Source organism: Capricornis sumatraensis, chromosome 8 (genome assembly GCF_032405125.1).
Source record: "Capricornis sumatraensis isolate serow.1 chromosome 8, serow.2, whole genome shotgun sequence".
Classification (NCBI taxonomy): domain Eukaryota; kingdom Metazoa; phylum Chordata; class Mammalia; order Artiodactyla; family Bovidae; genus Capricornis; species Capricornis sumatraensis.
This window is the reverse complement of record NC_091076.1, coordinates 25,620,916-25,641,226: the sequence shown is the minus strand read 5'-3', so window position 1 is coordinate 25,641,226 and position 20,311 is coordinate 25,620,916. Positions and strand designations below refer to the sequence as shown.

At 45.7% G+C, this 20,311-nt stretch overlaps 1 protein-coding gene across 1 annotated transcript in view; it reads right to left on the bottom strand.

Moving 5' to 3' along the window:
- NAV2 (neuron navigator 2) overlaps nucleotides 1–20,311 on the bottom strand; it is a 421,834-nt gene that overhangs the window by 207,377 nt on the left and 194,146 nt on the right. The window contains exon 6 of the mRNA XM_068977628.1: nucleotides 18,761–18,921. Within this exon, the coding sequence (XP_068833729.1) occupies nucleotides 18,761–18,921 (161 nt within the window). The remainder of the gene's footprint in view (nucleotides 1–18,760; nucleotides 18,922–20,311) is intronic.

Genomic DNA, 20,311 nt, shown 5'->3' with positions numbered 1-20,311 from the left:
AGAGTTCTGTTGGACAGTGCTAACTCCAAGGATACCCAGATATTTGCTCCTTAACCCACTGTCTCCAAAATGCTTGTTTCTTCAAGTGTTGCAAAGTTATCTTTGCAGATGGAGAGTGAAGGTGAGAAAGAGGTAAGGGGAGGCGGGGTGGTGGTGGAGGGGCGCTGGGCAGGGGAAGGAATACGAGGAGGAGATGGGAAGGGAGGGAGAGAGTGGTGTGCCAGGAAGAGCCAACCTCCTCCTCACACCTTCCCCCACCACCTCAGTGTTATGCCAGGTGCCCAGGGAGCTCCCCCAGCCGGGACCCAAACCTGAAAAGCTTTCTGTTTAGTGAAGTTCATCCAAAAGGCAGATATGCCAAAGCCTTTGGAAGCACTTCAAGAAATCTAGCTTCTACCTCAGCCGTTTGATGATTTCTGAAGTGTTTCATGCCAGGGGCTGAACTGAGCGACTCCTTAATGAGAGTGAACAGTCCTGATCAATTTCCGGCCAGCAGCGGCTACTTTGGTTGCCAAGACGTGACTACTAAGGCTGATGATGGACACCCCAGGGCTAGAGCCGTGGAATCTTGGCGTGCCCGGACAGAAGGAAGCCCAGGCTCTGAGTTCCACTCCTCTCCTTGGGTTGTCACTGGTTCAGCTATAATGTCTTTCTTCTTATTCTCCAAAGATGTCTCAGTCACTGGCTCCCAGGAGCACGGCAGCAGGTTATTTCAAACTGCGGTTTAACATGCATTAAGATGATCAAACTGAAGAATGATGGACAAATAAAAGGAAAAACAGAATCATATTCAGAAAGAAATCCGTTACCGATCCAAGGGTCCTTTGTTCCAAAACACTCTCAAAAATCATCCATCATGACATTTAAAGTTGTTTTCAATTCAGTTCAGTCGCTCAGTCGTGTCCGACCCTTTGCGACCCCATGAATCACAGCACGCCAGGCTTCCCTGTCCATCACCAACTCCCTGAGTTCACTCAGACTCACATCCATCGAGTCCGTGATGCCATCCAGCCATCTCATCCTGGGTCGTCCCCTTCTCCTCCTGCCCCCAATCCCTCCCAGCATCAGCGTCTTTTCCAGTGAGTCAACTCTTTGCATGAGGTGGCCAAAGTACTGGAGTTTCAGCTTTAGCATCATTCCTTCTAAAGAACACCCAGGGGTATTATTAAGTTGGCTAATGTCCTTTTGGTTAAACTCTGCTGAAAGATGTATCTTCCCTCCCTTTCTTTAGTAGTCAATTAAAAAAAAAAAAAGAAACAGGCAACCTAATGACTGTTTCTTCCAATGTACCTGCTTGTCTAAATCAATAATTTTGTCTTGAATTGCCCCTCCTTCAATGAGTGACAGTGGGGGGATTTAAAGAATCAATAGACTACATATCTAAGGTATCAGGAGCAAAAGAGAACCAGGAGAATATTCACCAAGCTATGACAAGAGTTCATTTGCTAACAGGCTGTTCTTTCAGGGAAGGGTACTGTGTGTTTCTTGGTCCCTTGATTTTCAGAAACATCCTTCACCATGGAGATGTAGCTAAGCAGTAAGAGGTGGTTCTATGAGGGGGCTTCTGAGCCTAAGCAACAGACCAGGCTTGAAGAACTGGCTCTCTGGAGTTCTCAGTTCAGCCGCTGCCATTACTCTGCCCCCTTGAAGTCATTTGTGACTTTCATGACTTCACACATTCAGTGAACATTATATGCATAATTCAGGGTGTTTCCCCACCATGTTTTAGCTCTAGTAATCCTCTCAATAACTTTGAGTTGGTGCCATTCTTCCTTCCATGTTCAGTTCAGTTCAGTTGCTCAGTCGTGTCCGACCCTTTGTGACCCCATGAATCGCAGCATGCCAGGCCTCGCTGTCCATCACCATCTCCCGGAGTTCACTCAGACTCACGTCCATCGAGCCCATGATGCCATCCAGCCATCTCATCCTCAGTCGTCCCCGTCTCCTCCTGCCCCCAATCCCTCCCAGCATCAGAGTCTTTTCCAATGAGTCAACTCTTTGCATGAGGTGGCCAAAGTACTGGAGTTTCAGCTTTAGCATCATTCCTTCCAAAGAAATCCCAGGGCTGATCTTCAGAATGGACTGGTTGGATCTCCTTGCAGTCCAAGGGACTCTTGAGAGTCTTCTCCAACACCAAAGTTCAAAAGCATCAATTTTTCGGTGCTCAGCCTTTGTCACAGTCCAACTCTCACATCCATACATGACCACAGGAAAAACCATAGCCTTGACTAGACAGACCTTAGTCGGTAAAGTAATGTCTCTGCTTTTGAATATGCTATCTAGGTTGGTCATAACCTTCCATCTTAGAGGTAAGGAACTGGAAGTTTAGAGATGTTGAAGAAGCCATCAACGTCACACAGCCATCAAGAGGATTTGCTAGGGCCAGACTCCCGGTGTCTTGCATCCCAGGCTGACATTTAGACCATCTTCCTTATGTGACAACTTGTGCCAGTTGGTATAGAAAAGAGAAAGCAGAGAAGCAAGGGGATCTGAAGATCAGGGATCCCAGAGGCCTGAGAATAGGCTTAGGCTGTTATTCACAGGTAGTTCCTACTTTGGGCAAAGCGGGGGGGTCTCATAAAGTAAGGCGGCTTTCATCCTTCCAGTGAATGGCTTGTATCTGCCGGTCAGAGAGAATTTCTATGGGACTGAATAACCCAGGATGCTTCAGCCACTCTCCCCACTGAGAGTTCGCAGAACTGCGTGCCCCCAGCTTTACCTTTAATGAGCTCACCGTATTCTCATTTTCATGTGATTGCAGTATAAATATACTATTACCTCGACAAGTCAAATCAATCCAATCAATATCATATTTATATATGTGTGTATATATATATATATATATATAAATTTATATAGTTCTACTTATATAGTGTGGGAGATTGATTGCAAAGACAGCCTTAGGTCTCCAACCCTCTCTGGATCCTGTATGTTTTGCAATGTGATTTCAGAGCATCTCCCTCCTTCATGCACCTGGGTAGACCGGGTGACCTGCTTTGGCCAACAGAGTGAAGCAGAAGAGAATCGAGGTTGTTTTTCAGAGCTTAGGCATCAAAGGGCCTTGCACACATCAACCCTGTCTCAGAACTTGCCCACCATCATGGAACAGCCAGGACAGACCCAGCCAGCACCCCACACACCACCCAGAAGCAAGCCCCACCAGGATCACTAGAGCCTAATAACGCCTCAACAGAGCTGACCCATCTACTTATAGGCTTGCAAGCAATAATAGCTATTATTTGAAACCAGAACTTTTAGGGCCAGAAGAGATAGACAGGAGTCCAACCAGTCAGAACCTGGTTCACCAACCTGATCGAGGCTAACGTCCCAAAAAAGGTTCACTCTCACAGGTTTAGATCCCACAAGCATTTGAAGATGCTCCTGGGGAAATAATCACTATTTCTGATGGAAGGGTTTTAAGACCTAAATTACTCAGAACTTGGCTAAAAGAGCAAAAGCTTGGAGTCAGGCAATCTGGGTTAGAATCCTCACCCGAGCACTTGAGTCCTAGGTGGAAAAGTCACTCTGCCCCCAGGGGTACTCACTTGAGACCAGATGAATTTAGTATGAAGCAAAGTAATCCTGGCTGGCTGAGGAGGTTTATTACCAAAGGGCCAGAGCCTCATTCGTGTGTGAACAGGACAGCATGAGTCTCAGGTGCACAGAGCTCTTACAAACAGGGCTCAGGTTCTTCCTAGAAGGTAGACTTTCTCCTTGGCTTTCCCTAATGAATGCTGCCCCCTACAGTGCATACGTAAAATAGGCTTTAAAAAACAATTCTGTGCAGGGACACCTTCTATCTTCTGTCTCAGCAGAGGGCAAGGAAATGGAAATGAATTCAATGTTAGGTGGTTACCCATAACTTCTCACTCGGTGGTCACAGCTATTTCTGTCTGGCAGGGGTCCTCATCTGTGGCCTCAGAACATGAGTTTGGCCAACGTATCTGAAGTTAAGACAGAAATCTTCCCCAAGTATGTGAATGGAGTAAAGGAAGTCATTGCAAATTGCTGTTATCTGCATGAAGGCAACTTTTGCTCAGTAATGAACCCTAAAGGGTAAGCAGCATGAAGAATAAAGCCCATGGTTGGGATGAATGGAGATCTTCAATGGAACCAATCCAAATGCGGGGCTTTGGGAAACCCCAACAAACTGCGGGGGAGCATGTGTCACTACCAGGCCCCTCTAGGACCTACTAAAATCACACCAACTTTACCCTTTGCCTAGGATCATCAAATCCTCTCTTTGCAAGGGAGGATCTGTTCCAATCTACCTGTTAATGTAAGAAATCCTCCTTAGGAACCTTAGGGAGTGATGACTTAGCCTCCATACCTGTTGCCCTGGAGTCAGGGAACTCCCTACACCCCAGACAGCCTTTTCAACTGTGAGAAGACAAGAGTGAAAAACTTTTTTCTTTTTTAAAATGAAACCCAAGTTTGCCTCCTCGTCATTTTTCATTTCTGCCCTCTGTGGCTCTGTGTGTGTTAGTCACTCAGTCATGCTGGACTCTATGACCCCACGGACCGTAGCTCGCCAGGCTCCTCTGTCCATGGGATTTCCCAGGCAAGCATACTGGAGTAGGTTCCATTCCCTTCTCCAGGGGATCTTCCTGACCCAGGGATCAAACCCGGGTCTCCTGCACTATAGCCAGATTCTTTAGTGTCGAGGAAGCCCCACCCTCTGTGGCTAGAGGGAGAAAAAAAGCTGGTCCAGTAAACAGACCATTTCTAAAAGGAAACCAGTCTCTCTCCATAAAACAGGTCCCTCTCCATGAGATTGTTCCCTAAAACATCTTTGTTCCTAACTGCTGGGTAGGCGAATGGATGTTCTGAGCAAAGAGCGTCTCTCTGGGTCTCACACTCTGATGAGGTTCTGCCTAATCCAGAGACTTAGCTTTATTCTTACTACACTCTCTCTCATCGCCCTGCTCTTCTCAAGAGCTGGCATCACGCGGTGCGATGAGGTCACTTGTGCTCTGTGTAACAGCTGTCTCTTCCACCAGACTGTCAGTTCCATGAAGGCAAGCATCATCGTCTGCTTTTCCACTTTCAAATTTTCAGTTCCTAGCATGATGCCCAAGACGGAGGAAGCACCTGAACACGTGCTGAACAGATGGAAGAGTTTCAAGTAGATGAACATGCAGCCAAATAAGAAGGGGGAGACTGTTACTCCACTGTACAGTCTGGCTGGAATTCCCCACCTCTTAAAACTGGAGCCAAATCTAGTGTAACTTTTCTTGCAGCAAAAACAGCAAGTTCCTTCAAAGACCCTTATCCTTAGGGCGAATCCTGAGTCTTGCATCCACCAGCTGGTGGCCCACTGGAGGGAGAGAGCACGTCCTTGTGGAGACTGGCTTCGTGCTGGTCTGCCGTCAGCTCCTCACCACTGGAGAGGATGCTTTCCCACCTTTCCACGTGAACCTGGTCATGCCACGATGTGGGTTTTATTCAGTCCACATACATTCTACAAAACTGTGAGAGCAACTGGTTGGAAGACTGGAAGAAAATGTTGAGACGGTCTAGAGTCACCCTCCTCCTAGACTGCCTCCACTCGAACACGATACAAAACCTGGGCAGTAGGGGGCAGCAGAGACTCACTGTCCTGGACTATTCTGAGCCAAAGGACTTTTTTTTGTATCCTTGCTTTATTCAAGCTGAGTTATTATGGAACCCTGACTCCCTACTCCTTTTCATCTTTCATGAAAATGCTCTGATTCTCCCATTTTGCAATAGGTGGAGGGAGCCTCAGGTATGGAGAGGGCTTCTTGACCTTTGCTCTTATGAAGGAAGTAGGTCTGGCCGCTGATGGAAATCTCGAATAAGAGATTTCGCTGTAAAGATCTCTGGAATCTCCACTAAGTCTGGGGAGCCTTGCCAATCCCATGAATTAACACGGCTGCCACCGTTGATGGCGGGAGCTCCTGGGACACTAAGACTGTAAATTGTGCCCACGATGCCTCGGCATCAGCCATTATGTGGCACAACCATTTATCTCCATGGGTGGCACCTGCTGATGGCCCATGCGTCACTTCCACCACGCCAGAGATGGACTGTGACCATTATGCTGGAGACAAATGTCCTCAATTATCCTCAGTTGACACCCTCATCGGAAGACGGTTCTCTGACATGTGATGGAATCCTAATGAAATGCACAGACTCGGAAGCTTGCAGATGGCAAGCTGCTGCTAAGAAACAGGCATTTTATCTGTCAGGTTCGTTTAGGCCTGAGGATGCCACGTCCTCAGCACAGAGGCAGCCACGCGTGTTCACAAGGAACTCACCCAGCTGGTGCAGCTACAAGAGCTGTCAAGGCTTTTGTTTTTAATATGTATTTATTTGGCTCTGCCGGGCGTTAGTCACGGCACACGGGATCTTCTTAGCTGCAGCATGTGGGATCTAGTTCTCTGACCAGGGGTGGAACCTGGGCCCCCTGCATTGGGAGCACGGAGTCTTAGCAACGGAACCAAGGAAGTCCCAAGCTGTCGAAGTTTTACTGTTCAAAAACAGTCCCTGTTCTAACCAGCATTCTCTTCTTAAACTTTGCATTGTGAATACGGTCCCCATATGCTCATAGAAAAGTTAATCTCATTTATCCCTACTCATATTTATCTTTTCATGTTAATAAACACTGTCAAATACCTAACTTGGTGAAGGAAAATATTTTTAAAAAAATAAAAAGAACATTAAATGAACAACTAAACTAAGCTCTGGCTGCAGATGACACCTGGATAAAAATGACCAGGGGAGCCCCCAGAAACATAAATACTTTCCCTTACCAATGATCCTTGAAATTAAATTGAATTTGTGTATGTGTGACACTTTCCACACAGCAGATGGAAGCGACAGAAATACTGAAATTCGTCACCTGAAGATCAGATGAACATCCACTAGTTATTTGTGGCTCCTGATACAAGACTAATCAAAGAGATCTTTCATCTTCCTAAATGGCTTCTTTCTCTCGACTCATTCATTCTGTTACGAAAATCCAGGTTTATCGTATTTTCGAGGAAGGATATATAGCAGAACCGTGAGCTCACGCATGGCTTTGAAACACATCCATATTTAGAGAAAAACAAACATGGTTACACCCTTCTTATTCTTCTCCCTGCAAAAACGATGGCTCCAGCATGAACGGTTATTAATTTGACACTTTGGAGGGACTGATGCGTTTCCTCCTCTGAAGGCCCTTCTGAATTACACAGTAGATCAAGAAAATGGCTCCCGAAGGCGGCCAGACAGAGTGCTTTCACCTTCAGGTCTGAATTTAGTTTAATGCTAGAGGTTAAGGACCAGAGCGAGGACGGAGCATGTGAAGGAAGGAGCGCCATAAAGGCTCCTCTCTCCAGGTGGCCCTGCTGGCACTCACCCTTCCTCTCAAAAGGGAAGTGCTCTTATACTCATCAAGTAACACCAAACGCTCCAAGTGCAGGCAGAGAAAGAGCCAGAAGATGATTCTCCACGCAGAGAGCGGATGAGCCAACGGCTCCCCGTGACCATCTCCTTGCCCTGAGTTCCCTCTGTTACTGTATCTTGATTCCACAGGGGCAACTCTCCTTTTTATATTTCCAACCGAAGTCTGGGATCCAAATCCATCTCCTTATTTTCCATTAGCTCAACTGAAACAAGGGAGCATTGACTGATTTTTTTTTCTTAAATTAAGAATTTCACTAAAGATTATGAGGCAATAGCAAGAAATCAAAAGATCCAAAGACCCTGTGCAAATAGGTAAGTCTACAAGTATAAGGCGCTGACTCCTGAGACTACACATGAATATGCGTACAATAAAAAGCACGTACATCAAATAATTCTAATTACATAAAAATGTCTTGCATACTATAAAGTGATATTCAAATGTGTTAGGAAGTACTAAGACCATGTGTTTTTAGCTACATTTGAAAGACTTTCCTGGTGATCCAGTGGTTCAGACCTCTTGCTTCACGGCTTCGATCTCTGATAAGGGAACTGAGATCCTGCGATGTCAGTGTAAATGGTTCCCTATGAACTGAGCTCCTGCTATATGCTAGGCATTAGTTTGGGCATCTTCCTGTGTTCATCTCTATTAACAACACACAACCAAGTAGTGGCTGAGAACTGCAGGGCAATTAAAAGGTAGCTTGCCCTTTAACTGCCCGACAAAGGGGACCAAGAATTCCCCCTAGGAGAGAGGTTCTCAAACTTCAGTGATGTAAGAAGGATAAGGGTGTAAAATCCAGACTTTCAGACTCTAACTCAGAAATCTGAACTAGAAGGGCTAGGTTTGTAAAGCTTCAGGATTTCTCTCTAAAGCAATGACCTCAAAGGATGCTGGTGTTGGAGGCCCATTCATCAGACCTTGAGGAATGATGGAGTCTTGAATTCATGGTCCCACCAGACCATGGGACGTGAGCTGTTCACCTCAGACTTAACAGAGAGACCACGTGGGGCTTGGTCCCTCTTCCATCACACCGGGGCAATCTGCATACATATGTTGGAGTGTAAAAATGTCACAGTGGAGGCACTATTTTGGAGAGAGGTGCCATGTGTTTGCAGACTTTTCATCTCCTCAATTAGGCAACGTCAATAATTTGTTTAGAACAAGAGGGAACCAGGGTGTGAAACGCAAACTAGAAAAATGAAACCTGCCTTTACTGCAGGAGCCATAACCTCCACCCTCTGACCTGTGAAAGGGCGCCACTGACAGCAAACCAAGTGACTACACAACAGTGAGAAAGATCAGAAGGCATTAACTGTTTCAAGCCACGCAAATGACAGCCATGATGTCAATGAACTTCAGCTATTAGGAAACAAGGCACACCCTGCATAGAAACGTCTTCAACCAACAGAACAGACAGGACAGAAAACTTGAACCGAACTCTACAAAAAAGGAGGAAACAGACACTTTATATCTGACTTTCTCCCATCACCAGGGCTAGGGCAGCCTGTTGCTTCACAGATGAACGCATTGAATCTCTGCGAAGTGAGGTGACACGACGCTGGGAAAGGATTAACAAAACCTTTCCCTTTCTGCATGAGAATTTGACCTTGGGTTGACCTTCTATCTCTGTTTCCCCTGGAAACTTGATAAAGATAGAATCCCAGCTATGTTACTAAGCAACACTGCTCATGATAAAAATGACCCTGGATAGTTATACCACAACTGGACAGACAACAGCTGTAAATGAAGAATAAATGCCTGTTGGAGGCCACGATCATTTTGGACTTCTCTGAGAGCTATGACTATCGATCGGGCCCAAGTCTTGTGGGAACCCTAGAAGTTAGGCAGATGGAGCTGTCACAGGAAATACTGGCTCCTGGGGGACATGCAGCTTTTAAGCTAGAGGAACTCCTACACCTGCCCCCGTGGGTCTTGTTCCTTCACACCTGAGCTGTCACCCAGGTGGGAGGGGGCAGTGATGGGCCCTGGATATGTGGACTGCTGTCTACACTGCCGTGAGGACCACCCCCATGGAACAGAAATGCCCACACTGCCCTGCTAACAGCCTTTCTGACAGTCTCCAGTGGAGTGGAAGGGTGCCAGGTGTGGCCTCTGAGGATCTCAGTGAGACCCTGAACACATGCCCCGGTGAGCAGTGCCCTTACCCAGAGCCACACTCCTGGGAGATGACAGGGCCAGAACTCAAAGACAGTTGGCTGCCTTCAAGGGAAACACTTTCTGTTTAATTGCTGGGCCCAAAACTTTTCTCCTGAGATAACTGTATTCTGGCCCAAGAGACTGGTACAGCTGGTGAAAGGCCCTGCCAGACGTGCTTTCCCCCTTCAGTGCCACGTGAGGTCCCTAGCTCTGGAAGCATCTATCTCACCCTGCCTGCCCACCTTAACAGCTGAGTCACTGAGCTTATTGCTAGATGGTTCTCCCAGCTCTTTGCAGGAAACCACCCTCAGCAGGAAGCCCCTTTTCTTGTCACTTTAGCAAAGCGACATTGTAACTAACCTTTAAACCAAGCACCCCCATGACTTACTCATCTCTGGCCCGAACACATTTTTCAGATCTATTGATTGATAGATAATACCCTGCCTAACTTGTCGGTGGTTTCTGTTGATCAAAGAAGTAGGAATGAAGAATAAGTAATTAACGGAGCAGATCTCTGCCCTGGCTTCCCCTTCAGTAATCTTCAGAAATAACTGTGTGACCAAGATAATATCTGGAGGAAGATCACAAGGAGTCGACAAGGCTGCACGCAAGTCTGCATATGGAGGGATGGTGAGGACTCTGACCCCCATCTTAGTGATTAACTCAGGTTACCTCCTCGTTTCCCTCTAAAAGCTTTGAAGGCTTAGCAGAATCTTCAGAGGTGGGTTTTGGGGGAACAGTGAGTCCATCATCTCCCCAGATTGCTGGCATTCTAGTTAAAGGTACCTTTCCTTTCTATCAACATCTGTGCGAACTGATTTTGTAAAGCAGCGAGCAGTGGGACCTGACTCATTAGGTCTCTCATGAGAGACTTCTTTAAACACAATGATACCCTGGTTCAAACCTTTGAGATGGCTCAGACAATAAAGGCTTCAGGCTGAAGGGTCATGGTGACATCACATCTGATCCCCAAACTGAGGTGACTATCACCCATGAACACAGGTACCCAAGCTCTCACCTTGTCTGGGGTGACAGCTCTGGAATGGCAGGGGTCCCCTGATGACCCCTACCCCAACACTGAAATGATCTTGCAGAAGTTTCCCTCTGCAGGACCTTGTGAGGCTACTAATACCCAAGCCCACACAGATCCTCCCGACCAGAAGGGTGAATGCGTCATTCCTTCTCAAACTCCCGTTCCTTTGCTCTCAGCAAAAATCTTCAGGTGGAAATCAGGGCAAATGATATTGCCTCTCTGATGTCTTCCTCAGCCTTCTTCTTCACGACTCTGAGCACATCCCTATTATACCACGAGGAACTGTGGTGTTGAGAAGACTCTTGAGAGTCCCTTGGACTGCAAGGAGGTCAAACCAGTCCATTCTAAAGGAAATCAACCCTGAATATTCATTGGAAGGACTGATGCTAAAGCTGAACCTCCAATAATTTGACCACCTGATGCAAAGAGCTGACTCACTGGAAAAGACCCTGATGCTGGGAAAGATCGAAGGCAGGGGGAGAAGGGGACGACAGAGGATGAGATGGTTGGATGGCATCACTGACTCTATGGACGTGACTTTGAGCAAGCTCCAGGAGATAGTGATGGACAGACAAGCCTGGTGTGCTGCAGTTCATCAGACACGAATTAGCGACTGAGCAACAACAGTAAGCACCACCCCTCCCCCAAGCTGTCCAGCACCCAGTCCTCACTGTCACAACCTCCAGCCCAAAGTTGGGCACAAATGGTGCTGAACAAAGGCGACATGAAACATGGGCACCCCAACCATACGCTCTTTTGCATGACCTGGACCACTGAATCAGCTTCATCTAAACTGTAATTTTAGGTCAGTATCTTGATTAACAGCAGAACATGGGCAACTTTTTCATGCTTCCCTCTCCCATTCACTAAGCCTGATAAAGAGCTTGCCTTGCCAACCACAAAGTGACAAGTTTATCAGTTCAGTTCAGTCACTCAGTCGTGTCTGACTCTTTGTGATCCCATGGACTGCAGCACACCAGGCCTCCCTGTCCATCACCAACCCCCAGAGCTTGCTCAAACTCATGTCCATAGAGTCAGTGATGCCATCCAAAGACCCTGATGCTGGGAGAGATTGAAGGTGGGAGCTGATGGGGACGACAGAGGATGAGATGTTTGGATGGCATCACTGACTCAATGGACATGAGTTTGAGTAAACTCTGGGAGTTGGTGATAGACAAGCAAGCCTGGCATGCTGCAGTCCATGGGATTGCAAAGAGTCAGACATGACTGAGCGACTGAATTGAACTGGTTCCGGTCCATTTTAGTTCACTGATTCCTAAAATGTCAGTGTTCACTCTTGACATCTCCTGTTTGACCACTTCTAATTTACTTTGATTCATGGACCTAACATTCCAGGTTCCCACGCAATACTGCTCTTTACAGCATCGGACTTTACTTCCATCACCAGTCACATCCACAACTGGGCGATGTTTTCGCTTTGGTTCTGTCTCTTCATTCTTTCTGGAGTTACTTCTCCACTCTTCCCCAGTAGCATATTGGACAGCTACCGACCTGGGGAGTCCCTCTTTCAGTATCCTATCTTTTTGCCTTTTCATACTGTTCATGGGGTTCTCAAGGCAAGAATACTGAAGTGGTTTGCCATTCCCTTCTCCAGAGGACCATGTTTTGTCAGAACTCTCCACCATGACCCATCCAGTTTGGGTGGCCCTAAACGGCGTTGCTCATAGTTTCATTGAGTTAGACAAGGCTGTGGTCCCTGTGATCAGTTTGATTAGTTTTCTGTGACTGTGGTTTTCATTCTGTCTGCCCTCTGATGGATAAGGATAAGAGGCTGATGGAAGCTTCCTCCTGGGAGAGACTGACTGTGGGGGAATCTGGGTCTTGTTCTGAAGGGCGGGGCCATGCTCAGTAAATCTTTAATACAATTTTCTATTGATAGGCAGGGCTGTGTTCCCTCCCTGTTTTTTGACCTGAGGCCAAACTATGGTAAAGATAATGAAGAAAATGGGATCTCCTTCAGAAGGTCCCGTGCACTGCCACACTCAGTGCTTCTGACCCTGCAGCAGGCCACCACTGACCCACGCCTCTGCTGGAGCCTCCTGGACACTCACAGGCTAGTCTGGGTCAGTCTCTTGTGGGCTCACTGCTCATTTCTCCTGGGTCCTGGTGGACACAAGATTTTGTTTGTGCCCTCCAAGGGTATTTCCCCAGTCCTATGCTCTGTGGTGGGATTAATGGTGATCTCCTCAAGAGGGCTTATGCCACACCCAGCTCTGCTGCACCCAGAGCCCCTGCCCCTGGGCAGGCCACTGCTGACCCGTACCTCCGCAGGAGACACTCAAACACTCAAAGGCAGGTCGGGCTCAGTCTCTGAGGGGCCTCCTGGTGCAGCAAACAAAACGAAAGGTTTTGTGTGAGCCCTCCGAGGATCTCTGGTGGGTATGGGGTCTGATTTTAAATGTGACTTCACCCCTCCTACCGCCTTGCTGTGGCTTCTCCTCTGCCCTTGGACATGGGGTATCTTTTTCTGGTGGGAACTAACATTATCCTGTCGATGGTCGTTCAGCAGCAAGTTGTAATGTTGGAATTCTTGCAGGAGAAGATGAGCGCACATCCTTCTACTCCACCACACAGATTCTAAATCAGTGGCTCCAATGTTATTCGGACATGACATTGTGCTAAACGCTGTTAAAATCCTATCTCCAGCCATGTCTGGCTCTCCTTGTCTGCCCAGCACAGGCAGAAGTGAACAAGGAAGAAGGAAGCGACACAGAGAATGAAGGCCTGAGGAAGGAACTCACTAGAAAGCGCTGGTGGAGCCAAACAGCCAGTTAAAATCAAAGAATTCATTAATGCTTCGCAGTGACTCAGTGACAGAGAACTTTAGACCCACTTTACAGAAGGGAAAGCTGAGGCCTGGAGAAGTGTCTTGAGTGCCAGGTAGGAGTGAGCTTGATCTCAAACCCAAGTGCTTTTGCGCTAAGCCACGGTCACCAGTTGTGACTGTCAGCAAGGTAACAAGATTAGTTTTTAGCAAATGATCTTGTTATATACGTCAGCGTCATAAAATAATTTGCTAATTTCAAAGACAAAATATTTTTTCCCAAGAGAATGAAAATAAAAGTGTCAAATATGGAGAGAAACTAATCCTCTCACACACTGTTGCTGGAAATTATAAATAGGGATAACCTTTTGGGAGTAAAATTTGGCACTGTTAAAACAAACGTAAAATGTGCACATACCCTTCAATAAGCAATTTCATTGAAACAGTTGTATACATGCAAAAAAGACACATGAGGACATTAACCTCAAAACTATTTATAACATCAAAAAATTAGAGGCAATCTAAATGAAAGTGACTGAAAATATTAAAGTAAGTTCATACAATGGAACACCATGCAACAATTTTATGAAGAAAGAAAATGAATGATCCATTAAAAAATGTCTGTCCATGATTTGGTCATTTTATTTATAAGACTTAAGGTGTCCTATATAAAGTATTTCAAATAGTTCCTGGAAAAGAGTGAACATTAGGAAAAATTTATCAAAATGTTACAGTATATATGTTTAACTACGATTTAAAATAAGGAAATACAGAAAACTTAAAAAAAAAAACACAAAAAATGTAATAGTATATGCATGAAAACAATGTTGTTTAGTCATTCAGTTCTGTCCAACTCTTTTACGACCCCATGAACTGTAGCCCGCCAGGCTCCTCTGTCTATCGAATTTTCCAGGCGAGAATACTGGAGCGGCCTGCCATTTCCTTGACCCAGGGATTGAACCCACGTCTCTTGAATCTCCTACACTGTCAGGTGGATTCTTTACCACTGAGCCACTGCAGAAGCCCAATAGAGGAATCCGAATTAAATGGTAAACAGTAGCTTTGTTTGGGAAGTGGGATTACAGAGGCTTTTTTTTTCTTTTAATAAATTTGTATTGCCTGAATATTTTAATATAATTATTTTTGTCTTGAAAATAAATATATTCTTTCTATAAAATGAAGAAGACATTAATATTCAGAAAAGACCATTCTCCTTACGCATAGAATTCAGTCTAGGAATACTAAGCCTTCCAAATTTATATGATGGACTAAATATTTTAGAAATGTATTAAATTTCTGGCAGTATTACCCATTCAGAGGATGTAAGTGAGGGAATGGAAGGAAGAGAAAAGAGATCATGCCACAAATGTTGGGGGGGATTGGAAAAAAAAACCCAGCTATTTCATCTTCCCTGAAAATCTGCAATTCTGGCCTGGAGCCTTAAAGTCACTAAGAGCCAAAAGAGAAAGTGAAGGGCCACCCTAAGTCCCGGCCACCCCGTGACAGGCGTTTCAGAGCTGATGCTGAGGACACATTCTGCAGGGTCCTCCTGACACATTCAGGCCAGGCAAGGCTCGGCCTGGTTGTCGCCTGCAGGAGTGCGGATCCAAAGGTGGACCCAAACGATGAGTGATAATGACGCAACGGACAACTAGCAGGGTTTCTAAAGCCTAAGGCTCTGCAAACTTTCTTCCAAACCTATAAAATCTGAAACCTAAATCTCTAGGAAAACTATCAGGATGTGTTGCTACACAGGGCATTTCTGGGTTTTGTGTGTCACCTATCTCCTTGGCCACTCTAAGGGACAAAGTAAGGAACTGTGTGAGTCCTGGCGTTTTTTTCCTAACTCAGAAGGAGGTAGTACTTGTTATTTTCTTCTATTTTACATCTCAGTTGATTGGTCAGTATAATCAGAACTCAATTCAGTGATGATGACAAAAGGGGAGTTTGTATTTTGGGGCAAGATTTTAAGAGGAATGCTTTAGCACAAAGTATAAAGTGCACTGGGGTTTTTGAAAAGTTGCTCATTACAATTTTCCTTTTATTCCTCTTAATCCTTTTTTAAAAATTGGGACTAAATGTTGAAATATTTTTGCCATTTATTGACAGAATAATGAACTTACTGATATGATTAGAGCAAACCTTAGGACTGGAAGTCCTAGGTCCGTGGGTCACAGAGAAAAGCAGATGAGTTGGTTCATCTGAGAGTGACAAGCCAGAGCAAAGTGCCATTCAGGTCTGACTGACCCACAAGAAAGCTTCAAGGAAGGACAGGTAATGAGATTCTCTCCTGGACCTGACCTCATTGGAAAGCAGTCCACACCTCAACCAGAGCTCCAAGCACACTGAACGGCAATTTATCTGCTCACAAAGCTTTCTCCAAGCTTTCTCCAGGTGAAGAATGATATCTAATGCACCTAAGTACCTGTTGGGTCTTACACACGACCAGGTGGGCTGAGTTATTTCTGTTCCCTGACCACAAACTATATTTTGCACGCAAGCCGCCAACTTCAGTCTGCAAGGTCAGATTCAAGGGAGAACACAGGGGCCATGAGGAAAGGAGGAGGAAATACTGACAGTCTCTGAAGGTAAAACTCCATAACCCTTTACCTCAGGACAGCGGAAAAGTAATAAAAAGTACCCAGGTCTGTCCCAACCTTGCTCTCCCTCAGCTCCTCAGGGCAGGAGAGGGTTAATAAATGTACCTCGGGTGCACCTGACCCTCCAGCAGTAATTTTTATCCCTGCAAATCCTTACACGATTGTGAGCACGTTACAGCTTCCAAAACATTCTCAGGCGTATTCCCTCACTTGACGCTCCTCACAGCCATCCCAGGGGACAGGACAGAGCCGGAGTTCAATTCCAGGAGCTAGACACGGACATGAACTGCAGCCCTCAACTACCAGTCAGGGAAAGTTACTAATCTCATTTAGCCTCACTTTATCTGTAAAACGGAGTTAATATTCACCTCATGGAATGTTTGTGAAGATCAAGTAATATCGCAAAAACCAAAGTCCCTGGCAAATATTATGCGTTCCACAACTGAATATGGCTTTCCTTACTTCGACGCTGGAGCCCTTCCCTGGGGCGATGCCTCGGTCAGGACCCACAGCCCTGTCCTGCAGAAGGCCTCCCGGCTGTCTGCTCACTTGGGGCGCACACGGCAACCCCCACCCGGGACAGAAGCAGACTGGTGGCTGCCCCAGTGTCAGAGGGCAGCCCCGGCTGGGCTGCCTGAGTGACCCTCTGTCGTGCGGGCCCTGGGACACAGGTCCGGCCACCAACCCTGCACCCTCCCACGTGTGTTCCCTCCACGGCGAACCTTTTCCTTATTTTCTCAACTTTTTGGACACTGGCCTCACATCCATCCTTGAAACTTTTTTCATGTCTCTTCTCCCCAAAGGATTATGGAACAAGGGCAGGCCGGTCTAGCAGAAGGCCCCACACAACCTTTCCCAACATCTTCTCCTTTCTCCCCACCTCCTTCAACCTGCACGCCTCTAACCAACTCTCAGTGAGCAAAGAAAGCTTAGAGCATTTCCTTTCTACTTTCAGGAAAAGCACTGTATAAACTGTGATTCTGGAACCAAAGTACCTGAGTTCAGTTCCATCTCCACCTCTCACTCTCTGCTGTGACCTCAGCAAGTACTTAACCTCTCTTTCCCTTAGTTCCATCCTTTGTAAGAGAGGATAACAATACAACTTGGGGGGATTCAATGAGGCACATAATAGGAGCTCAACAAAATCAGTTCTCTTCTAGCTTATCTATGTATATAAATGTATCTGGAAGGTTATGCACAGAATAGTTTATACTGGTGTCCTTCAGGGAACATATGGAGGAGAACTTTTATTTGATATAAACTTGTACCATTTTACAAGCATGTATTGTTTTTGTAATTTAAACACACTTTCAACAAGAATATACTTGGGTATGGTAAAGAAAAGGAAAGGAGGAGGCGGAAGGGAGGTGGAAAAAGAAAAAAGAAATGTTTTCCCTGAGGCAAAAGTGGAAGGCTGGATCAGAGTCGTCAGTGGTTGAGACCTTCTGACTATAGCTTTAGGGCCTGGTGCAGAGTTCCTCTTGCCTTGTTGGGGAAACCTTCAGCCATATATATCTCAGCCCTACGTAGATTTCCTTCATGTTTCCTCCAGTGTTCCAGGTGGAGGTGGGTGTAGGGTCTTTTGGACCAAGTTATCGTGGGCTGGAGGGGTGAGTGCAGGGTTTCTGATCTCATTCATGGTGGAAGGGCTGCCAGTCTCCAGAAATACTTTAGGGATCAGGAGGCAGCTCTCCCGGGTCTCAGGGGAAGAGGGGGCACTCAGGATAAGCCCTGGAATGATTCCACACTACCAGGCAGAAGTGTTTCCAAGGGGCCTGGGAAGGCCCCCCCGCAAGAAGTCCAGAACACTTTAGGAGGAAGGCAATGGCACCCCACTCCAATACTCTTGCCTGGAAACTCCCATGGACGGAGGAGCCTGGTGGGCTGCAGTCCATGGGGTCGCTAAGAGTCGGACACAACTAAGCGACCTCACTTTCACTTTTCACTTTCATGCAACGGAGAAGGAAATGGCAATCCACTCCAGTGTTCTTGCCTGGAGAATCCCAGGAACAGGGGAGACTGGTGGGCTGCTGTCTATGGGGTCACATAGAGTCGGACATGACTGAAGCGACTTAGCAGCAACAGCAGCTGCTTGTTACTGAAGAATCTTCAAAGCTGTCTCAATTTCCCCATTTCTCCAATGTCTCATGAGACACAGACTGCAGCAAGCTAAGGTCTGTCTTATTAACTTCTATGCAAGAGTCCCCACAGGGTTATTTACCTTTTCCCCATAACCTAAAACTTCAGTATTATGCACAGTCAAAATTTAAAAAAAACATATCCTTTTTTGGTAAGAGTTATATTATCAGAATGCCAGGAGGAATGCTGCCCACTCCTTATATGTAGCCAAGACATTCATTTAGCCAACCTACATTTCTGACTTTTTCAAAGGGTGAGAATCCTCTTGTTTCTAATTGCCCTCGCATCACTTCTGATGGGTAAAAACCTATCAGCTCACAAAGCTTCATTTCTAGAGAATCGTCTACTCTATACAGCATGTTCTATGAAAATTTATTTTCAAATTGCAAACTCTTATATTGGTTCTATGTGTCTTCTGGACCCTACCCAGACAAACATAGCTATTCCTGCTGGAAACTATGAAAATGTAACATTTTCCTCACCTTATTAATACCTCTGCTAAAATAGGTCCTGCCAAACGAGCATGTTCTTCTGAGCAGTTCCCCTCACTGTATTTGGAATCCCACACTTACCCCAAGGAACTGGATCTGCTATAAAGGAAGATGTCAGAAAGGACCCCCAAGAAAGTGGCTTACCTTTCTCGTGGCTGCTTGATGGCGGGGGCGGGGAAGTGACCGGTTTAGACTTGTCATAGTTGTTAAAGCTCTGGCTCCGTCGGTTGTTAGCAGTGGCTGACCCTCCGCGTGTCTTGGCCTCGCTGCCTGCAGCGGATACCCTCGCGGTAGGACCTGGAAGTCTAAAATGCAAAAGCAACAGAGTAATCGCTTCAGTCTCAGGAAAACAGTAGCATCTCAGAAGAAGGAACTGCAGCCATGCAAGAGGGAAAAGAAACCATTCAAGACATCGGCTCTGTGGTGGCTTGCTAGTTCAAGGACTCAGTGGGACCACCACAGACATCCAGGCTATAATGACCTCAGTCCAAAGGCAAAGTATGAGCTGTTTTCCTTCGAGCACAGAAAGAGAAATATACGACTATGTTTGCTGATTAGCAATACAAAGCTCAGGAGTTCCCTGGTGGCCCAGTGGTTAGGATTCTGGGCTTGCAATGCCATGCCCCAAGTTCAATCCCTAGTCAGGGAACTAAGATGCCACAAGCCACATAGGATGATCAATAATAATAATAAAGCAAAGCTCATCTTCTTTTTTCTCCTGGATGAGTAATTTTAATTTTCAACAGGACCAAATCATGTCATCTCAAATTCTATCAAGAGTGGAACATAAAGCCCTGTTGAGACACTCAACTGTTTACGTTTTATGTGCATCTCTTCTGAAAGGTATTGAAAATGTTTTTTTTTTTTTTTTTGCCATAATCTAGGGATGTAAGTATCAAGAAAAAGATTTAACTTATGATGGACATAAAGGGAACTGCTACCTGAGAACCTAACACGTCTGCAATGAAAACTTATGGCCTGGATGGAAACATTTGTTCAGACATACATTTTCCTTTAACACCTGACAACCTGTCTCTGTAGACGTTACTCTGAGATTGAAGCCCAGCTTCTCTTAAGTAGATAGATAAAATCAAATATTCCTTCTGTAAAATGAGCAGGAGGCTGTTAGCCTAAAGACACACACTTTCCCTTTACATAAAACACTTCATTTTTGGGGTGGTTTGGGAAATAAAATCAGTAGACTAATCTTTAGTAATGTGTCTAAAGATATTATGGCCCATTCCCCAGAGAGTTAAGGTTAAGACTCCCCAGATCAGCATTTTTGTTCAGGGACTACTAGGCAGACTGTTTCCAATCATTAAAGTTGAAAGATGAATAAATGATGAAATATTTAGTAATATCTTTCAGCTAAAACCCACTTAGCAATGTTTAAAGGCCACTGGAACCTCAGCTGACCAGCATTAGATCTAGTGATAAGTCTGAATTTTCAACTTATAAAGCTTTCAGCCTTCTCTTTCCACACAAATCTGTAAGTAAGCACCAAAGACGTCTGCAGTCTGGAAGCATTTTAGATAGAAGCAGGCAAACACTTTAAACTTTTTTCTTGTTGGCTAAGCAAGAAAGATGGCTATACAGTAAGCAGAGAACATGAGCTGGTGTGAGAGAACTGTAAAATTCATACAGTCAAGAAAAAGCTGGCCCAGTTCCTTAACTGGGAGCTAGGAGAGAAGGAAG